Source organism: Micromys minutus (assembly GCF_963924665.1).
Source record: "Micromys minutus genome assembly, chromosome: 20".
Lineage (NCBI taxonomy): Eukaryota > Metazoa > Chordata > Mammalia > Rodentia > Muridae > Micromys > Micromys minutus.
The window spans coordinates 31,067,261-31,087,552 of record NC_137955.1 but is presented as its reverse complement, the minus strand read 5'-3'; the positions used below and the strand labels follow the sequence as shown (position 1 = coordinate 31,087,552).

General features: G+C 36.0%; 1 protein-coding gene across 1 annotated transcript; it reads left to right on the top strand.

The window, feature by feature from the left end:
- Positions 1–16,601: 16,601 nt before the first annotated feature.
- LOC308433688 (uncharacterized protein) lies at positions 16,602–17,657 on the top strand (the record flags this gene model as incomplete). Its single annotated transcript, XM_080933751.1, has 3 exons — positions 16,602–16,639; positions 17,036–17,198; positions 17,514–17,657. 3 exons carry the CDS (start codon positions 16,602–16,604, stop codon positions 17,655–17,657), a joined length of 345 nt encoding a protein of 114 aa, XP_080789877.1.
- Positions 17,658–20,292: the final 2,635 nt, after the last annotated feature.

Sequence of the window (20,292 nt, the reverse complement as noted above, 5' to 3'; positions counted from 1 at the left end):
TTTGTCAGTACTTTTTTTCAGATTTTAAAATAATTTTTACATAAAACTGTATGAATATATTTGTTAGTCAGTACTTTATTTTTTAAAGTTTTGATAGTATGCATTGAAAACTTAATAGTTACAATGAGCATAATGTACATTTCAAACAAAATGTAAAATGGAAATAGTCAAAGTTTTCTTGTTGTATAAAGATTTTATTTGTTTTGTTTTGCTTTGTTTTCTTTATTTCTTGGACTTCATACAGTCTGTGAGTTGTTTCTGGGACAGAGCAAGCCTCTGGGGTTAGCATCCCATTATCAGTGACTGCATATTATGTCTGTTCTTTTGTGACTTGGTTTTCTTACTCAGAGTGATATTCTCTAGATGCAGCCATTTTCTTAAGAATATGTCCAATTTTTCTCCTGTGCCTATATGTTCTTAAATTTTCCCTACTTTCTCATCTAATAGTTTCAGTGTATCTGGTTTAATGTGGAGATCTTTGATCCACTTACACTTGAGCTTTATACAAGGAGATAAGAAAGGGTCTACTTTCATTCTTTTGCATGTTGAGTGCCAGTTGGACCAGCACCATTTGTTGAATAGGCTGGCCTTTTTCCATTGAATGTTTAAAGCTCCATGTCAAAAATCAGGAGACCATATATGTGACAGGTCATTTCTGGATCTTCTATTCTATTCCATTGATCCACATGCCTATTTCTGTACCAGTACCATGCAGTTTTCAGCACAATTGCCTTGTAATATAGCTTGAGGTCATGGATAGTAATTCCCTCAGATGTTTTCTTGTTGTTGAGGATGGATTTTGCTATTCTAGGTCTTTTTGTTGGGTAGTATTCCATCTGATTCTATCTTTTAGAATAGTTTGGAGAGTATTGGTGTTATATCCCCAATAAATATCTGATAAAATTCTGCACTGAACCCATCTGGACCTGGACTTATTTTGGTTGGGAGGCTTTGATGACTTCTTCTATTTCTTTATTAGTTATAGGGTTAATGTGATGGCTTACATGGTCCTGGTTTAACTTTGGGATCTTGTATCTGTCTAGGAATTTGTTCATTTCCTCCAGATTTTCCAATTTTGTGGAGTATAAGTTTTTGTAGTAGGATCTGATGATTTCTTGAATTTCCTCAGTTTCATTTGTTATATCTCCACTTTCATTTCTGATTTTGTTAATTTGTATACTCTCTCTTTGCCCTCTAGTTAGTCTGGCTAGGGGTATATCAATCTTGTTGATTTTCTCAAAGACCCAACTCTTGGTTTTGTTGATTTTTTCAATGGTTCTTTTTGTTTCTATTTGGTCTATTTCTGCCCTAATTTTAATTATTTCTTACCATCTACTCTTTTTGGGCATATCTGCTTCATTTTTTTCTAGGGCTTTTAGCTGTGCTGTCAGGTTGCTGATGTAAGCTCTCTCCAGTTTGTTTTTAAAAACATTTAGGGCTATGAGTTTTCCTCTCAGTACTGCTTTCATTGCATCCCATAGGTTTGGGTATGTTGTGTTTTCATATTTTTTTTGAATTCTAGAAAGTTTTTAATTTCTTTCTTTATTTCTTCTTTGACCCTGCTATTGTTTAACAGAGCGTTGTTTAGTTTCCATGTATACTTAGGCTTTTTGTTGTCTTTGTTGTTGTTAAAAACCATCCATAGACCATGGTGATCTGAGAGGATGCATGGGAGTATTTCAATCATCCTTTATCAATTGAAGCTCGTTCTTTGTCCAATTATGTGGTTAATTTTTGAGAAGGTGCCATGGGCTGCTGAGAAGAAGTTGTATTCTTTTACTTTAGGATGATGTGTTCTGTATATATCTATTAATTCTAGTTGGTTAAAAGTCTCTGCTAGTTTTACAGTGTCCTTGTTCAGTTTCTGTTTCCATGATCTGTCCATTAGTGAGAGTGGGGTATTATAGTTTCCCAATATTACTGTGTGGGGTGAAATGTATTTTTTGAGCTTTAGTAGGGTTTCTTTTATGAATGTGGGTGCTTTTTTATTTGGAGCATATATGTTAAGAATTGAGAGTTCCTCCTCGCAGATTTCCCCAGTAATGTGTAAAAAGTGTCCTTCCTTATCTTTTTTGATAACTTTGGTGGGAAATTTACTTTATTCGATATTAGAATAGCCACTCCAGCTTGCTTCTTGAAGCTGTTTGCTTGGAAGTATTTTTCCCACCATTTTACTCTGAGATAGTGTCTGTCTTTGTCTCTGAGATGAGCTTCCTGTATGCAGCAAAAGGCTGGATTTTGTTTATGTATCCAGTCTGATAGCCAATGTCTCTTTATTGGGGAGTTGAGTCCATTTATGTTAAGAGATATCAAGGAATAGTTGTTTCTGTTTCCTGCCATTATTACTTTTATGGGTTGACTTGTGTCTGTGTCTTTTTCTTCTTTATTTTTTTATGTTTAGGAGTTTTCTTGTTTTTACTAGGCTGTATTTTCCGTCATTGTATTGGGTTTTCCACCTATAATTCGATGTAGTGCTGAGTGTGTGGTCAGATATTTTGTAAATTTTGATTTGTCTTGAAATATCTTCATCTCTCCATCTATGGTGATTGATAGTTTTTCTGAGTATAGCAGCTTGGGCAGGCACTTGTGCTCTGTTACAGTGTGCATGATGTCTGTCCAGGCTCTTCTAGCTTTCATAGTCTCTGTTGAGAAATCGGGTGTTATTCTGATTGGTATGCCTTTATATGTTACCTGACCTTTTTCCCTTACTGCTTTTAGTATTCTTTCTGTGCTTTGGACACTTGGTGTTTTGACTCTTATGTGTCGGGAGGTATTTCTTTTCTGGTCCAACCTATTTGGAGTTCTGAAGGCTTCTTTTATGCTCGTGGTCATCTCATTCTTGAGGGTAGGGAAGTTTTTTTCTAGGATTTTTTTGAAGATATTTTCTTTGCCTCTTAGTTGATACTCTTCTCCCTCTTCTATTCCTCTTATCCTTATTTCGGTCTTCTCATTGTGTCTTGGATTTCCTGGACATTTTGGGTTAGGAGCCTTTTGGTCTTTGCATCTTCTCTGGCTGTTCTTTCTTTGTTTACTATGTTGTCTTCTGCCCCCGAGATTCTCTCTTCAATCTCTTGTAATCTATTGGAAATGCTTGCTTCTGTGACTCCTGATTTCTTTTTTTGGTGTTCTGACTCTAGGGTTATCTCTTTTAGTGTTTTCTTAATTGTGTCAATTTCTGTTTTAAATTCCCTCTTCCATTCCTTCATCTCTTTGATTCTGTTTTCCTCTTGTTCTTTGAGTTCTTTGGTGTTTTTCTTGTTTCCTCTTTAAAAGCTTCTTAATCTTTTTGCTTTTCCTCCCGTTCTTGTTTAAGTATCTCTATCAGCATCTTGAGGTATGATTTCAGGTCTGTGTCTTTTTTTTCTGGAGTGTTTAGAATTCCGATATTTGCTGTTATGGGAGAGCTGGGTTCTGGTGTTGCCAGGTTGTCTTGGTTTCCTTGGGATATACTCTTTCGCTTTCTTCTTGCCATTTTGTTGCCAGTGATATGTTCTTGCCTTTCCCTTTTATCTGGTCTGTGTCCCTGGATCTCTACTGGTCCTTGGGGCATATGGGCCCAGCCCTGTTCTATGCCTCAGAGTCGCTGGGTGGGAACTGAGGTTCAAAAGTTCTGTTCCTGGTCCCTGGATCAGGCAGGTCTGAGGGTGCGCCCTGCATGTGCACTCTGCAGAGATCTCTCTGCTCCCCAGCTGCCCAGATCTTTCACTCACCATTCTCTCAACCTTAGGAGCTGGCGGTCTGCGTGGCAGATGGGCCAGGCTCTGCTCCATGCCCTGAAGTCGCTGCTGGGTGGAAACAGAAGTTCCAAAGTTCTGTACTGGTCCCTGGATCATGCAGGTTGGAGGGCACACTTTGTTTGTGCACTCTGCAGAGATCTCTCTGCTCCCTAGTGGCCCAGATCTCCCACTCATCAGTTTCTCTACCCCTAGGGGCTGGCGGTCCGCGTTGCAGATGGGCTGGGCTCTCAAATATTGTGTTATTATGTCTATTTCTGTCTTTCTGTGTCCACACCAGCCTGTATTTTACAATACAGTAAATATAAATAATAACTCCAATCTGCAATTCATATGTAATTAATTGGATATAATTTATTTAGTCTATGGCTGAATATTAAAATCTTTGTACCATACCTCTGATTCACAAGACAATGCCCTAAGCAGAACAGTCCACCATGTGGCTCTACTGTATATAGAATGGACTATACTCAGGATACATCTCTCAGTAGCTGCTTTAACGTGGAAAACTGAAGTCTCCTATCAAATCCAAAAGGAAAATTCACTACTGAGCACAGAATTGCTGTACCCAGTATCTGTTATAGTCACCTTTCCACAATTATAACTGATCTAGATACGCTGGCAATATTAATACTCAGTGTTTCTTTATTGCTTCCTTGGAGCATTGATTGTTTCAATATAACTTTTCTGATAATGTGAGCATTTATTTCACTGAATACTTTCATGTGGGGCACAAACTGGCAACACTATGTTATATCTTGACAAAGACAAAAATAGAATTATTACATTTCAACATAACAATGCACATGGTATTTTATACACTGAATTAGAAAAGTAGAGAGTTCACTCAATTTTGATATTCTAAAAGTTGCTGATATATTTTTCTTTTCAATATATTTTGTCTGACTTTCACATTTTACGAAAAAAAATGTTCTGGCAAACGATACTCTTTCTCTTTACTTTGAGAATGAATTGTTTTGTTGTTGATTTGAGGGTAGTATTTTGTTGTGGTGGTGTTGGGTTTATTTTGTTGTTGCTTTGTTTTGTTTATGATCAAATACTTTAAAATATCAACAAATGAAACTTACATAATATTTTTAAAATAAATAATTTTATAAATATCTTTAAAATTTTTTGATAGTTTTGCATTTTTGTTACTCTTTAACCTCATCTGATTTTATTTCCTTATACCTCTATTATTCTCTTATCACAGTTAGATTTCAAGATTCATGACTTTGGTGCGTTTGTGGCGCACTTATTTTAGCCAGATTCACATGTTTGACCAGTTAATTGTAAATATCCTCAGTAGTTGGGTAAGAATCACTAGGAGACAGACAAAGGAGAGCAGTGACATTTTATTTTTCTGAATCTATCAGTGGGAAATAGTTCATTAGTTATGGGTTGACCCATGAGAGGTCTATCCATTCATACTTGACTGTTGCCTGAAAACCTGTTCAGAGCGGCTTCCATAGCCACTGAAATTTCATGCTCATAATGGCTTATTGCTGATCGATAGGAGGTATCCACACTTATTTACCTTATCCTCTGGCTTCTCCATTATTTGCTCAGTCTTCTACAGCTTTTGCTTAACCAATAAGGTACAGTATAAGTAGATTGTTTAGGGATTAGCACTCATTTGTTACTTGTTCTCAGTCTGGCCAACAATAAAATGCTAAAATAGCAAAACTTTGTGTCTAATATTTTCTTTGTGTCAAAAAACATTAAATACCCAGACATTATCAATACATTATGTCATCTTCAAGTTACTATCCTATAAACACTGTATCTTGTTTTCTTTTTGTTTTATTGGATATTCTCTGTATTTACATTTCAGATGTTAGCCATTCCCCACAATGCCATTTCTTCCCCCTCCCACTGCCTCCAGAAAGGTTCTCCCTCTTCCAACCACCCTCTCCAACTCAGCATCTTGGCATTCCCTTACACTGCTAAAACAGGCCTTCACTGGACCAAAGACCTCTTTTCCCATTGACGCCAGACAATGCTGTCCTCTGCTACTTACGCAACTGGAGCCCTGGTTCACTCCATGTGTACTCATTGGTTGGTGTTTTAGTCCCTGGGAGCCCTTCAGGATTTGATTGGTTGATAATGTGTTCTTTAATAGAGGAACTGTTACAAAAATTGTGGTACATATACACATGGAGTAATACTCAGCTATTAGAAACAACGACTTTATGAAATTCTTAGGCAAATGGATGGTACTAGAAAATATCATCCTGAGTGAGTAACCCAGTTATAAAAGAACACAAATGGGATGTACTCACTGATAAGAAGATACTAGCCCAAAATGCTTAAATACCCAATAAACAATTCATACAACTTATAAAGCTAAAGAAGAAGGAATGCCAGAAGGTGGATGCCTCAGTACTTCTTAGAAGGGAAAACAAAATGATCAAGGGAGGAAATATAGGGACAAATAGAGGAGCAGGGATTGGAAAAAAGATCATTCAGAGACTGCCTCACCAGAGAATCCAACTCATATGCAGCCACGAAACCCAAGCACTATTGCAAGTAATGCTTACTGGCAGGAATCTAATATGGATGCCTCCTCAGAGACTCTGCCATAACAACACTGATACAGAGGAGGGTGCTTGTAGCTAATCATCAGACTGAACATGAGAAGCCCAAGGAAGGAGATAGATAAAGGACTGAAGGAGTCGAAAGGTTCTACAACCACATGTGAAGAAAAAAAATTGTCAAATTACCAAACCCACCACTGCTCTGACAGCCTAAAATACCAACCAATGAGTTCCCATGAAGAGAACCATGACCCCAGGTGCATATACAACAGAGGATAGCATTCTCTGACATGAATGGAAGGAGAGGCCTTTGATCTAGTAAAGGCTTCTTTTCCCAGTGTAGGAGATTTCCAATGTTCTGAGGTGGGAGAGGGTGGTTGAGAGATGCAGCATCTTTATGAAGGAAATGGGAAGTGGATGGGGTTTAGATTGGGAAAGGAGATAACATCTGAGATGTAAATCCAGAGAATATTCAATAAAAATGAGAAATAAAATTAAAACTGTAAAACAGGAAAAAGTAAGGCTCATTAATTTAAAAAATTAAAATTGTATGTCATGGCAATTTCAGGACTACTAATTGTTCCCATTAAAATATTATCAAGAAACCACCATAACAATGGTGCAAGGAATGTGTGGATTCCTATAAAAAGGTCACTGTATTATACATTGTGACAGGGAACATGAGGCCAAGATTGTGTAAGAATCAAAATAGCAAGCCCTAATAATTCTCTTGCTTAAAATGACTTCTCGTTCTTTCAAGGAACAAGATGAGAATAAAGCCTTCCCCATCTCATTTGTCATTCATGAAATAGCAGTAGCTGTGCTAATTTTCTTTTGTAAGTATATCATAATGACACATTACTTTAAACATGGTTATGGGGTTTGAGCCTGCAGTCATCTTCTAACCTTCAAATTTAACCTGTTTTTGTTACATACAATTCTGCCTGAAGACATGATGGGGGTCACATCTGTTTCATTTTTGATAGTTAGACTACTCCCTAATATTATTTGTGAACCCTTTAGTCACATGTGATGATCTTTCCTGGCAGGCATTTAGAAGATTTTTCTTGACATTTCTAATATCATACCCCTTAATCTCCAGCCTTGAAAAATTGCCGTTAATTTCTATCTCTGGTGCTGGATTTAAGCTTTTTAATTGAGTGTTGATGACTAGAAGAGTCTCTAAATGTGGTTCCAAGAATCATAAAAACAACTAAGTATTAGGCTTCTATCTCAGATTATACTGGACTTCTTGAACCCAGATTTCAAGAGGTCATCATATAGGTATCTAAAGCTAAAGGCTCACTTCTAGAACGATTGGCTTCCTGTAAATGATTTTGAATAACCCTTCTCACTTGATATTCCCACGGTTTTACAAACTGCCTTCTTGCTTAAAACCTAAACTAATGATGCTATTTCAGTAACAAAATGTGATAAATATTTTGTAATAGAAACTTTGATAATAAAAAAGTAACATGTAACATTCACGTGAGGTTTGCATTCCTATAAATGCTGCTTATTCAGAGTTAGACAAACACAATGTCCTAATTTCACCAACATTATTCACTGACATTTTTATACATGATAAGATGTGTTGTGATGGCTGACTCTTTTTCCCTTACACTTTTCCCTTGTTTCCCTGCAATGCCTACCAGCAATTCTCTTTCTAAAAGTTATATCCCATATTTACATGTCTTTGTTATGTTCTAAGCCCCAAATGTATTTAACCAGGGCCATTTGTGTAACCATGAGCTTGAAACTGTGTATTGGAGGCTGGTAGACTCAGTCATGGTTATGTGCCTGATAAAAGTTGTTATAATTTCCATCTGTTTCATATAAAGAAATAGGTGGAAGACCTCTGGCAAACAGGTAATAAGTTAGTTTCTCCATGAAAAAGTATCACAGGAAACACAGTTGTATCATCAATCACACATGTAACTTTGGAGAGCAATTTATACTTCTTTAATAACTTTAAATTTTTTACTAACCATTTGAAACCATAAATTCATGTATGGTTGCATAATGGATTTTTCTTCATATTATCAAATTTAAATGACAGGATATGGTAAGATGAAATAACAAAAATATATTCCCGATCTTGCACTTTTTTCCTCTATGTGGCAATAATTGTAGAATTAGCAACTAATTTCTCCAATCTTACAATTATTTCTACACTGATGAATACAGATGAGACACTGCTAAAGTTTAAAGTTCAACCTTCGTTGTGCATATGTTTAGTGAATTTAAAAAATAAAAAAGGTATATGCTAAATATCAAGGCTCTAGCCAATGTGGCCTGTGATCACACAAAACCAAGGAAATACTCAAAATAATTTAGTTCATATATTAGTTCCATGTATATTGGAGAGAACAATTACTTTGATAATCCACAGATGAGCCATTTCTGGAAGTATGGCATCACTTCTCAAGGTACAGAAATGCTAAGGAAGTACTACTGTACTAATGCTTTGTGGGTCTGAACTTGGAATGAAGTGGAAATCCCTTCCACTTGCTATAGTTTGAGTAAATGATTGCCATTGGGCCCAAATAGATTTTTATCATCACCGCTATTATTTTCCAAATGTGAGGCAGGAAAGGGTGGATAGTTGTTGAGATTTGACAGCTGTCAGAATAACAACTGCCAAATGATGCAATACTCCCGACAACTCCCATAACTGACAATTTTGAAATGCTACCATGGCATGTGGACAAATAGGCAGGATGCTTCACAAGAGATCAAATCAGATGTGTTCGCAATCTATGATTGCGATGTCTTTATGCTGCTAGCAAATGTCATGCTTATGTCAGCTTTGCACAATTTAAATAATTCATTGTTTTTGCAACTGAAGGTAAAAGGTTTCAATAAATATTTCAAGGATATAATGTGTGTGCCTTTCAATTAAACAAAAAAAAAATCTCAAGACATTAACATTGTGATTAATTATTGGTTGAGGACTTACAGTTATAATGATTTTGAAAATTCTTGTAAAATCTTACTTCATTTTGGCTGTTTGAGACTTTGTTGAAATGTGTTCTTTAAACGTAATTTTACTCCTGAAGTTAAATAACAATTATATTATTTTCTGTTCCCTCTCCTCAGTCAAGACTCTCCTACATAATTGTCCACGGAATACTCCTCACCTATTAAGAATGAGGACAACTGAGTTTTGTAGGCAAATAGATGGTCATGGTGTCTGTTCACAGCAGTAAATTCCTAACTAAGATAATGACCATAAGACTCATACCTTAAGGTAGTAGAGATACAGAGAAAGAAATATTTGTGATCAATATGTGTAGTCTCTTTGAAACACAATGGCAATTCTACAAATAAATATATTTTAAGTTTTATATCACTTACTTATGCCAGTATATAATACACATTCAAAGGTAATGCCACCAGTATAAGACTCAATTTCATGGTTAGTTCATCATTTTTTATGAGAACTAAAATGTAGGATTAACATTATTGCCTAAAACAGGTGAATATAAAAATTATTCTGGACTTCCTGGTATGTATGTGGTCATGAACTACATTTGTACCTTTGTGCCTCCTGAAGACTAGATTAAGAAAAGTAATAGAATATATTTTCATATTATAGAGATTTGAAAAAAGAAAGAACTAAGTCTAGGTGGAGCTGATTTTCCTACATAGCACTTGGTAAGGTGCCATGGAAATTAATCACTGTACTAATAAGAGCTGCTGCTGCTGAGCTCTCCCCTTCAACACACACTATGTTGAGAGTGGCCCTTTAGAGAGAGATTGGCAAGGCTGCTGCTATAGTATTTATGTCATAGCACAGGACACCAATTAAATGTTTAGATCGACACTGTGGTATACAAACTTAATTCACTGACTGGAATGTATGCATGTTTGTATGAATGTGTGTTCATGTTTGTGTGTAGGGCTGTGTGTGTAGCTATTTAAAGTAGTTGTATCTTTTCTATGACTAGTGACATAATATTGTGTTTTATACTATACTTTTAAATACTTCAAATTTTCAGTCTCCTTTAGAAAGCAACTGTGAGAGATGATATCATGCTGTGTTGGACTCACATATTTCCTACTTGCTGCGTTTCTTAATGACGTCAGATGATCAAATTAGATGATGAACTTCTATGTACTGTATAATATGCAGTACCTGAATTATGTAATCACAAGATTACTTATTAGATTAAGCTTCAGATACCATCGCTATTGTAGCTAATGCATGGGTTTACATTTGTTTCTTGATTGTACTGCTTTTGTTCAAAACACTAGGGTGAAAAATTTAAATCCCATCAAAGGCACTCCAACCTGTGGATGGAAAAAACATCCTATGCTAGTGCAGTAAGTTGCAAAGAGGAATAATGTCCATAAGAAATTATGTGGAAAAAGGATGTGTAAAGATTTGTCTACTTATTATTTTAGCCTCAGCCATCAGAGCTGGAATCAAAATAGAAAAGTTTTCAGAAACTATATCTTCCTGTATGTGACCTAATTTAGAAGAACTAGTCAACAAAAGCAGTATATTATTTACTTTCCCCTTGAGCAAAATACCAGGTAAATATTTTATAAGTTTCAAATGTCCCCAAATGTAAGTTCATGTCCTGAGGTAAAATTGTCATTATAAACATTTCAACCAATCAATTTCAATAAATTGTACTTTGTTTTCATACCAAACTGGAAGAAATTGTTGATACGAATATCTATATTTCCTTCCCAGTGAATTTTGAAAATAGTGTTGTAGGGTAAGGGGTGGGAGGTGGCATGAAATATCCTTTATCTCATTTTCTGGAACAATAACCATGGTTTATTATATACTTCATCATTTCATATAAGTTTTCATCAGTGTCTGGTCCTTCTTTTGAGGAATAATTTATAATAACTGCTTTGTCCTTTGATTTTATAGGTATGCTGTTCTTTGTGAGAAACCTTGATGGCATACAGCCATACATCCAACCAGGTTAAGCACAAAAATTACAAGAAGTTAGTAGTGTGGTAAATATTCTAGGAGTTATAGGAAAGTAAAATTTAGAAGCTAAAGTTTTTTTTTTTAAATTTTTAAAAATTTTCCAGAATCCCTGTAATTAAATGGGTTAATTAATGGTATGCAACCATGACACTTTAACTACTGAAAAACCAGAAACACTGAAAGTAAATGTACAGAACAGTTACAGAGTTGTAATAATGTAACTATAATTCTAGAAAAATTTTTCTCTGACTTACGTAGAAACAATTTATATGTGTCTCTTGAACTTGTGTACACACACACATTCATATTTTAATTATTAGAAGATATAATCTACTTATCTAAGATCTATAAACCAAAATTGAGCTGAGAGTTCTTGGTATGTTGACTTTATGAACTTGTGCATGGCTCAAAATATTATATCATCTTTATGTGGCAATGTTTTTGTATGTAAAAATACAACTCTCACCTCAAAGAAAGTGAAAAACCAGACACAAATGACCATGGCCAGCAAACATATATTTAAGACACCCCACACTTTAGCCTCTCATGTGAAAAAAACTTTGTGCCTTCTACAGTACTTACACAGAAAGTTATGAATCAAAATACTTTACACATGCATGTGTGGAAGCACCAGAAAGACAAGCCTCAGCTACTAAGTGATGGAATTTTGGGAAGTTAGTTGTCACCTAAGTGGATGCATTCCAAATAGTTTTTAATCTATGGTTTATTGCACTTTTGGTCCTACATAGAAGGAAGATTTCTATGACAGTGCTCCTCCCATCTCCTGGAATCCACTTGTGCCTAAATCTCCTAACATTCCCCTATGCTGGGATATCAAGGCTTTCCAAGACCAAGAGCTTCTCCTCCTGCTGATGCCTGGTAAGGCCATTCCTTTCTACATATGCAGCTGAAACCATGTATACTCTTTGGATGTACTTAATAGTCTCTGTCTTCATATTTATAAGGAACCTTGGTATGAAGGTGAAAATTATGTTCTGCTTTATGTTAATATCAAATATTTTTGCAGCATATTTAGCATTTTTTAGAATTACGCATTAAGTGCTAATCTGGTACTAAAATATTACAATAGATTGTAAGGAAATAATTGCATGTATATTTACTTATGAACTGTTTAAAATTCTTTATTATATTTTCACTAGAAAATTTGAAAATAGTGTTTTTTTCTAATTGTGCCATTGAAATATTATTATTTATAAAATGTTACAAAGAAGTTAAACATTTAATAAACATCCTATATATTATGCTATTGTTGTGATTCAAATAAACTATAGATTTATTTACAGTTTTTGTTCTGTTAGTATTTGAAGTTTTATTAGCATAATTAAGAAGCACTTTAAGGTAGCAGTTTTATTTCTAAGTATATTATTACAGTTAATAATGAATAATGTAGAAAGTATGTTTTTATACATTTTCAATTTTGATCAAATTTCTTTATTAGCACATGCCAATCTAATCCAGTAACTGTCTTCAGAAACTTGGAGCTGAAGGAACTTTAGTTCATCCTCATCATCTATCTTCTAAAGGGCTAAGCTGTAATTCTGGCAGGTCTGTTTATATCCACTCCATGTGTTTTGTCCATGATGAAATAAAACTATTTTATACCACCACAAAACCAGTGCATTTTATCATCTCTTGCTTGTGTGCTTTGAGAATTCAGAAACGTCATTGGTTTCACTGAACTATATGTTTTGTCCTCTGTTGAAGGATTCCAGAAGACCATTACCTGCCATGTATTCTACAGATTTATTTCTCAACATTTCTTCCTGAAAGTTGATTCCATTTTACATTTTGCTGTATTTATTCTGGAGGTTGTTTAGATTTTTCTGCAGTTCATATTTCTCTTGACTATACTGAAAAATATTTGTCCCCAACACTGCAACAGTTGGCAGCAGGACGGAGACAGAGGATTTTAAGAACTATCACGATGCTAGTTTTATTATTTCTTTTGTTTTTTTAATACTCAAGATTTTTACTTCCTTCCCAGTCCACTCTCTTACTACTCCACATCCTAGACCTCCTCCCTGCCCCTGTCTTTATAAGGATGCCCACACCCCACCAGATCTCTAGGCTCCCTGGGCCTCCAGTCTCTTGAGGGCTAAGAGCATCTTTTCTGGCTAAGACCTGACCCGCCAATATACATACATACATACATACATACATACATACATACATACATACATACACACACACACACACACACACACACACACACACACACATATACATATATATATAGACAGAGAGAGAGAGAGAGTGTGTGTTGTATAAGTATTCTGCTGTATATGTGTTGGGGGCCTCATATCATCTGGTATATGTCTTTAAATCAACAAAACAATGCAAAAGATCATTACCGTAAAAAGAGAACATCTCAATACTAATTACAATTTTCTGTAGCATGGAAACAAGAAGAAAAGTTGCACAAGTCAATGATCCAAATCTATAGAGCATAATTGAACTATATAGAAAAAATAGATAGTTGATTTGTAGTCCCTTTCAAGGATGGGCATGTTTATTGATCAGGTCTAGAGCAGCTGTGCTATCGTACCAGTTCTCAAGAATATCCATTCCTCTTTCCTTCCTCTCCCTCCTTGGTTATCTTTCTTGGTAGACTGCATGCTCGGTTTGATATCTTGTACGTGTACTATATCTATGCCTCCAGTGTCTTCTGTAGAAAGGATAAATAGTTTTCCCCAGGGAATAACATAGCACTTGGTTATCTAATACCAAATGATTATCGTGAAAACATACATGCAAGCAATACTACCCATACTATTCATATATTTAGCAATATATACCAAAATAATCACATACACACACACACACACACACACACACACACACACACACACACACACACACACACATGTTAAATCAGAAACTTGAAAGTAGAGGAAAGGCCATCCAGAAACTGCACCACCAGCGGATCCATCCCATGGAGTCAGCAAACCCAGACAAAATAAAATTATGGATGTCAAGAAGTTTATACTGACAGGTGCCTGATATGGCTGTCTGCTGAGAGACTCTGCCAGAGTCTGAGAAATACAGACTCCAGTGCTTACAACAAACCATTGTAATGAGAACAGGTTTCCAAGTGGAGGAGTTAGAAAAAGGACTAGAGGAGCTGAAGGGGTTTTAAACCCCACAGGAAGAACAGAAATATCAACTAACCAGATATTTCAGAGCTCCCAGAAACTAAAATACCAACCATAGAGTACACAAGGCTCATAGCTGCATATGTAGCCAAAGGTGGCTTTATCCTGCATCAAGGAGAGGAGAGGTCTTTGACCCTTTGAAGTATAAATACCCCTGTGTAGTTAAATGCCAGGATGTGGAAGTGGTAGGGAGAGTGTAGGTGGGTGAATACTCTCATAGAGGCAGGGGGAGGAGCATGGAAAAGAGGGATTACAAAGGGAAATCTAGGAAAGGGGCTAACATTTAAAATGCATGTAAAGAAAATATTTTGAAAAATAATGATTGCATTAAAAATAAGAAAGAAAAGGAGTGAGGAGAAGGGAATGAATAGTCAAAGGAAAGAAATTGCAGAAGGCATTGTATACATATATTATAGTATCATAAAACTTACAAAAATTAACCAAAATATGTAGGTAGCCAGTGACACTTGACACAGCTGCCTTTAAGCTTCTCTTGGTCCTTCCTTGTAATGACAAACCCGTTATCTAAAATACTATCGGAGATGGCTCTAAGGCTCCTACCGTGCTGTATTTGCTTGTGCATTTTGATTACTTCTGTTTTTGAACTGTTTTTCTAGTAGAATGTGGGTAAGAGCTTTGTTTCTGGCTCACAAAAAAATTATTTTGAATGGCTAATTCCCTGTGCTGTGTAAATGGGCATTCAGTTTGCTTTGAACTTTTACTAAATTATATGTTCTACAAAAAGACTGTGAGTTACACAATGTCATATACAGACTCCCTAGAATGATAATAGTACCTGTGAAGGAGTAATGTTACAAGGTGAAGGTGACACTCAATTGCATCTCTTCTGTCATTGCAATACAAGACTGTGGACATCCCATAAGGAACTCTGAGGCTGAGATGAGAGTTCAGAGATAACACAAATCAAGGTAAGAATTCTAGAGAATAATACCTAAACATTGTCTAAAGTCTCCTAATGAGAAAAGTCTTTCACCAAAACTGGGGATAAGAAAGGTGAGCTATCACCCACTTCCTAAACTGTATGCAGAGAAACATTATTTCAGCTCAAGAGCTGCTTCAGCTAAAACCATGCTGTGATAAATGCTGTAGTTCAACACAGAGGGTTAGATCAAATTAGATTTCGAGTACTCTCCTCAGGATTAAACTGAGCAAAGCCATAGTTGGAAGAGTTGCTAAGAAACAACTATTATTTTAAAATACCTGCTAAGTATCAGGGCCTCTGTTGATTTGAGAAACAATAACATAACTAGAATACAAATTAATAATAAAACATTTTTCATTTGTATTCTTACAAGTTTCTATTAATTGATCTCAATATTTCCTACAGAAAGGTAGGAACAACATCCTGATCCTTAATAATTCTTGGGATAATTATGATAAACTAGGATTGTATTTCTTTATGTTAGAAATTACAATGTCAACCATTTTCACATTCTAAAAGGGTAACATTAAATATTTAAAATCAATAAATATATGATATGACTTTCTATTTATGAGTTTTGCTTTTCTAATGATGTAATATTTATAATCATTGACACTATAATTGTGATAATTGACCCATTCTGAACCTATGCTAAGTATTCTGTTTAACTAGCATGCCCTTTCACCTGCAAAAAAAAATAAAAAATAAAAAAAAATAAAAACATGTTTTCAAATGTCAGTTTTGCAGGTCAGACATGCTTAAGCAACATTTCCAGAAATCTGTGAACTGTAAATTTTACATTGACAATAGGGATTAGATGACATTAATTTGCATTCTGTGAAATAAGAAATAAGTCATGTGTACTTTAGTGCTTGACATTTAAAAATAAATACTTATATCCAGTTGTAAGAACTATGCAAGGTTTAGATAGAAATGTGTCCCTTAATTAATTAACACTTGCGAATCTCTCATGGAAGTCTATTTAGCCCATTTATAAATTTCTCTTCATGTTTGTTCATCATAATTTTGTTTCTCATATGTAGGTTGTTCTTGTTATTTATAGTTAGTTATTCTCTTGGCTTCACTTTTGAATTTACTTTTGCTAGAAAAGATTTTTTGTCCTCAACTGCCATTTAACTTGTTTTCAATCTCACATACCTAAATCTATCAAATTCAGATCTGAGGTGGCTTTTGGTTGACTTTGTTTTTAATTTCATAGGTTTTTCTAGATAACCACAACGTGGTTCAGGATACATTTAAAACATGTTTGTTACAACTTTGCACATGCTTTTCTCCATCAAGTGAGTTTCCTGTCTACTATAATTTTAATACTTGATCTGAACTAGATGAGAGAGCCACATGGTTGGAAGCTAGGCAAGAGCTCTTTATGGAAAACTCCATTCACTGGGCAACTATCTGCTCAGCAACTCTCTGTTCAAATCTGGACAGCAGCCACACTTGTAAAGACCAGAATGATATTTTGTTTTGGAAGAACTTGATGGAATTTTTGTGTCCTGTAGAAATTTATCTTGCATCATGTTCAGTATACTTTAGTGGACTGTGCTCAAATTCTATTATGACATTCACTTTCCTACCATCATACTTTATTGTTCCTATTTTTATGCATTATTCGTATCTCTATGTAACATTTGTATACAAAAGCCAATATAGTATAGATTTCAGTGTTTTTTGAAAAGTCTTTCCCGCACTGTTGTTGCTGGTTGTGGTGGTGGTAGTAGTGGTGGTGGTAGTAGTGGTGGTGGTGGTGGTAGTGGTGGTGGTGGTAGTGGTGGTGGTGGTAGTGGTGGTGGTGGTGGTGGTAGTGGTGGTGGTGGTGGTGGTGGTTGTGGTGGTGGTGTTGGTGGTGCTGGTGGTAGTGGTGGTTGAGGTGATGGTGGTGGTGGAGGTAGTGGTGGTGGTGGAGGTGGTCGTGGTGGTAGTGGTGGTGGAGTTGGTGGTGGTGATGTTGGAGGTGGTGGTGGTGGAGGTGGTAGTGGTGGTGGTGGAGGTGGTGCTGGTGATGTTGGAGGTGGTGGTGGTGGAGGTGGTGGTGGTGGTGGTGGTGTAGGTTGTGGTGGTGATGGTGGTGGTGGTGGTGGTGGTGGTGGTAGTGATGGTGGTGGTGGTGGTAGTGGTGGTGGTGTTGGTGGTGCTGCTGGTGGTGGTGGTGGTGGAGGTGGTGGTGGTGGTGGAGGTGGTGGTGGTGGTAGTGGTGGTGGAGGTGGTGGTGGTGATGTTGGAGGTGGTGGTGGTGGTGGTGGAGGTGGTTGTGGTGGTGGTGGAGGAGGTGGTGGTGGTGATGGTGGTGGGTGGTGGTGATGGTTTGGTTTTGTCTGAATGTACCATGCTGGTCACAGCACTGCCAATCTGTCTCAGTCATAGCAATGCTTGCTCACTTCCCATTTACTCCCATGCCAAGCCTTGTACGACGCCTGCCATGTGCTGTGTACAACTGCATCTTGTAGCAGTTACAGGTCATTGATTACTTGTGGAACATCTGGAATGACTGCTTTTGCTCTTATAGGACCTTTATTCTGTTTAGGGGAAAACAACAATTTTCTCTGCTTCTCTGCATTATGTAGTGATAGATCATGTTATGTGAAAATACTGCAAAGTTTATTTTTCCTCAAAGGATTCACTGAATTTTAGTATTGTTAAATACTAAGCTTTCTTAATATTGCTGTCATCACAGTGCAGTTGAAATTTTGGATTGAAAAACAAAAAGCATAAATACATTGGTTATTGCCATCTTAAAATTTTATTGATTAAAGCATGGGTTTGTAACCCCCCCCCAAACCATTCACTCTAACTACAGAAGATTAGGTCTATGGTATTTAATGACTTCTCTGTTACACTGATTATATAATTTAAATATATTCAATTCAGACATCAAAGCATGTCTAGTCTATCTACTTAGCTCCCCAGTTTCTAGTCAAGAGAAATAATCTGGTCCTTACTAAGGCAGAATAGCTTTCTTTAGGACATTTTCTTCCCATTGTTTTAGAGATTGAGAGTTTACCATTCAGAGAAAGAAGAAAAGTACAGCATAATAGTACATTTTAGGAAAAGAAATAAATTGAGTTAACACTAGCATTATAGTCTTGAATACTATTTCTGAGAAAAAATATTTGGCTATTTTTGAGGGTGGGCACTGACATGGAAAAAAAGAAAAAACAAAAGATTGAAAAAGGTAAAAATAAAACCTAAAGGAAAACTTGACATAGTGATCATACCTTTAATTCCAACTTTTGGACACAGATTCAGCGGGATATCTTGGAGTTTTAGGCCTTGCTGTTTGTTGTGAGTTCCAGGATAGCCTGATTTTATTGCTCCAAAAGAGCCAGAGCTGTGCATTCTGTCTGGGGAAACAAACAAATAACAACAAAACTATAAACACAAGCAAACAAAAACAAGAAATAAAGAGCCACTGTGGAATAATTATACAAAGACTAGTATCATGTGATGGTCATGTTCAATTTTTTTTTTCTATCACATCCATTAGAGAAGGTGTCAGAGATGCAGAGTTATAATAATTTTGTTCAGGGAATGTCTAACCCCGAAACTGTGTTCACATTTCCAGATATCAGGCCAATGTATTAGTCAAATGGCAGGGATGTATATTACATATTACTATTATGAAATTGTCACACAGCGCTGACAAATAGCACATTTGTTTTCTCAGTTAACATGTATTCTCAATTCAATTACAGTTCAAATAATTTCATAAAAGGAAATGAAACCAATTTGTATAAGCTATGGGTTATAGAGCAGGTTTGGTTATCACTGTACTGTGCAACAATATTTGTTAAAAGCAGTTAAATCAGAATATAGAACACAATGTGTGTCTGTTAGTCAACAGTGGCTAGGATACGAACTTTCCATTGAGTTTTCTTTGACAGATCTAGAAGCGAAATCATTTCTCTTGTCCTAATCATCTGCGGTGATTTCTATATGTGTCTAAGAAGTCATCTGTAAGCAACTTGTAGACTGAAGACAACACCTGAACTAGGCAATTTCAGAAACTACACAGTGTGTCCATCTAATGTAGAATGCTAACAGAAAAATAGGGTCCCCTTAACTAAGATGTATTTGTAATGTACGGAGTCACTGGAGAAGAATGAAGAAGAAATCTTAGATAGTAACGTGTGCAAATATGCACAGTTGCATCTATGACGTTGACCGCTCCAGGTTGCAAATAAAATTGCAGAGGCCATCAAATAGTTTCACAAATGATGGGAAACAATGCAAGAGGCTCTTTCTTGGCTCTATCATCCACTGACAATTTCATGGTTCACACTGAAGTTAGGACAGTGGCTTACTTTTAATTTCATAATATTTAAGAAATACACCGAGGCATATTGTCAGCTTTATTTGCTAGATAGATGAGTTAGAGGACATTATTTGGCTATTAATGGACTATTTTTCATTTTCATATCAATTTATTTACATTTGCACACTCAATATAAAGCAGTCAACTTATTCTTTAAAATTTAACATACACAGAGACACACAGAAAGAGAGGAGGGGAGAGAGAGAGAGAGAGAGAGAGAGAGAGAGAGAGAGAGAGAGAGAGAGAGAGAGAGAGAGAGAGAGAGAGAGCCACAATGTCTTAATCAGTGTTAGAATTTTCCACTTGTGATGATTACAATATAATTTTTAGCCTATTTGGTAATAGTCATGACTATGATTTTAATTTTGGCCATTGGTGTTAGTAGGGTACAAGAAAAGTACAAGGTTATTAAAACTTTCCCCCAGCATGTTCTGTATTTGTTTCCATTCTCACTGAAATTAATGGTCCAGAAACTATAGAATAGAGAACAAAATGACATTGTTGTATTACTGCACAGACAGCCACACCTAAGAAATGAATATATATGTGATAACTTATTTTCAGTTTTATTCATATATCTCTTATGATATATAGACTTTTCACCAAATAGAGTAAATTATAAAA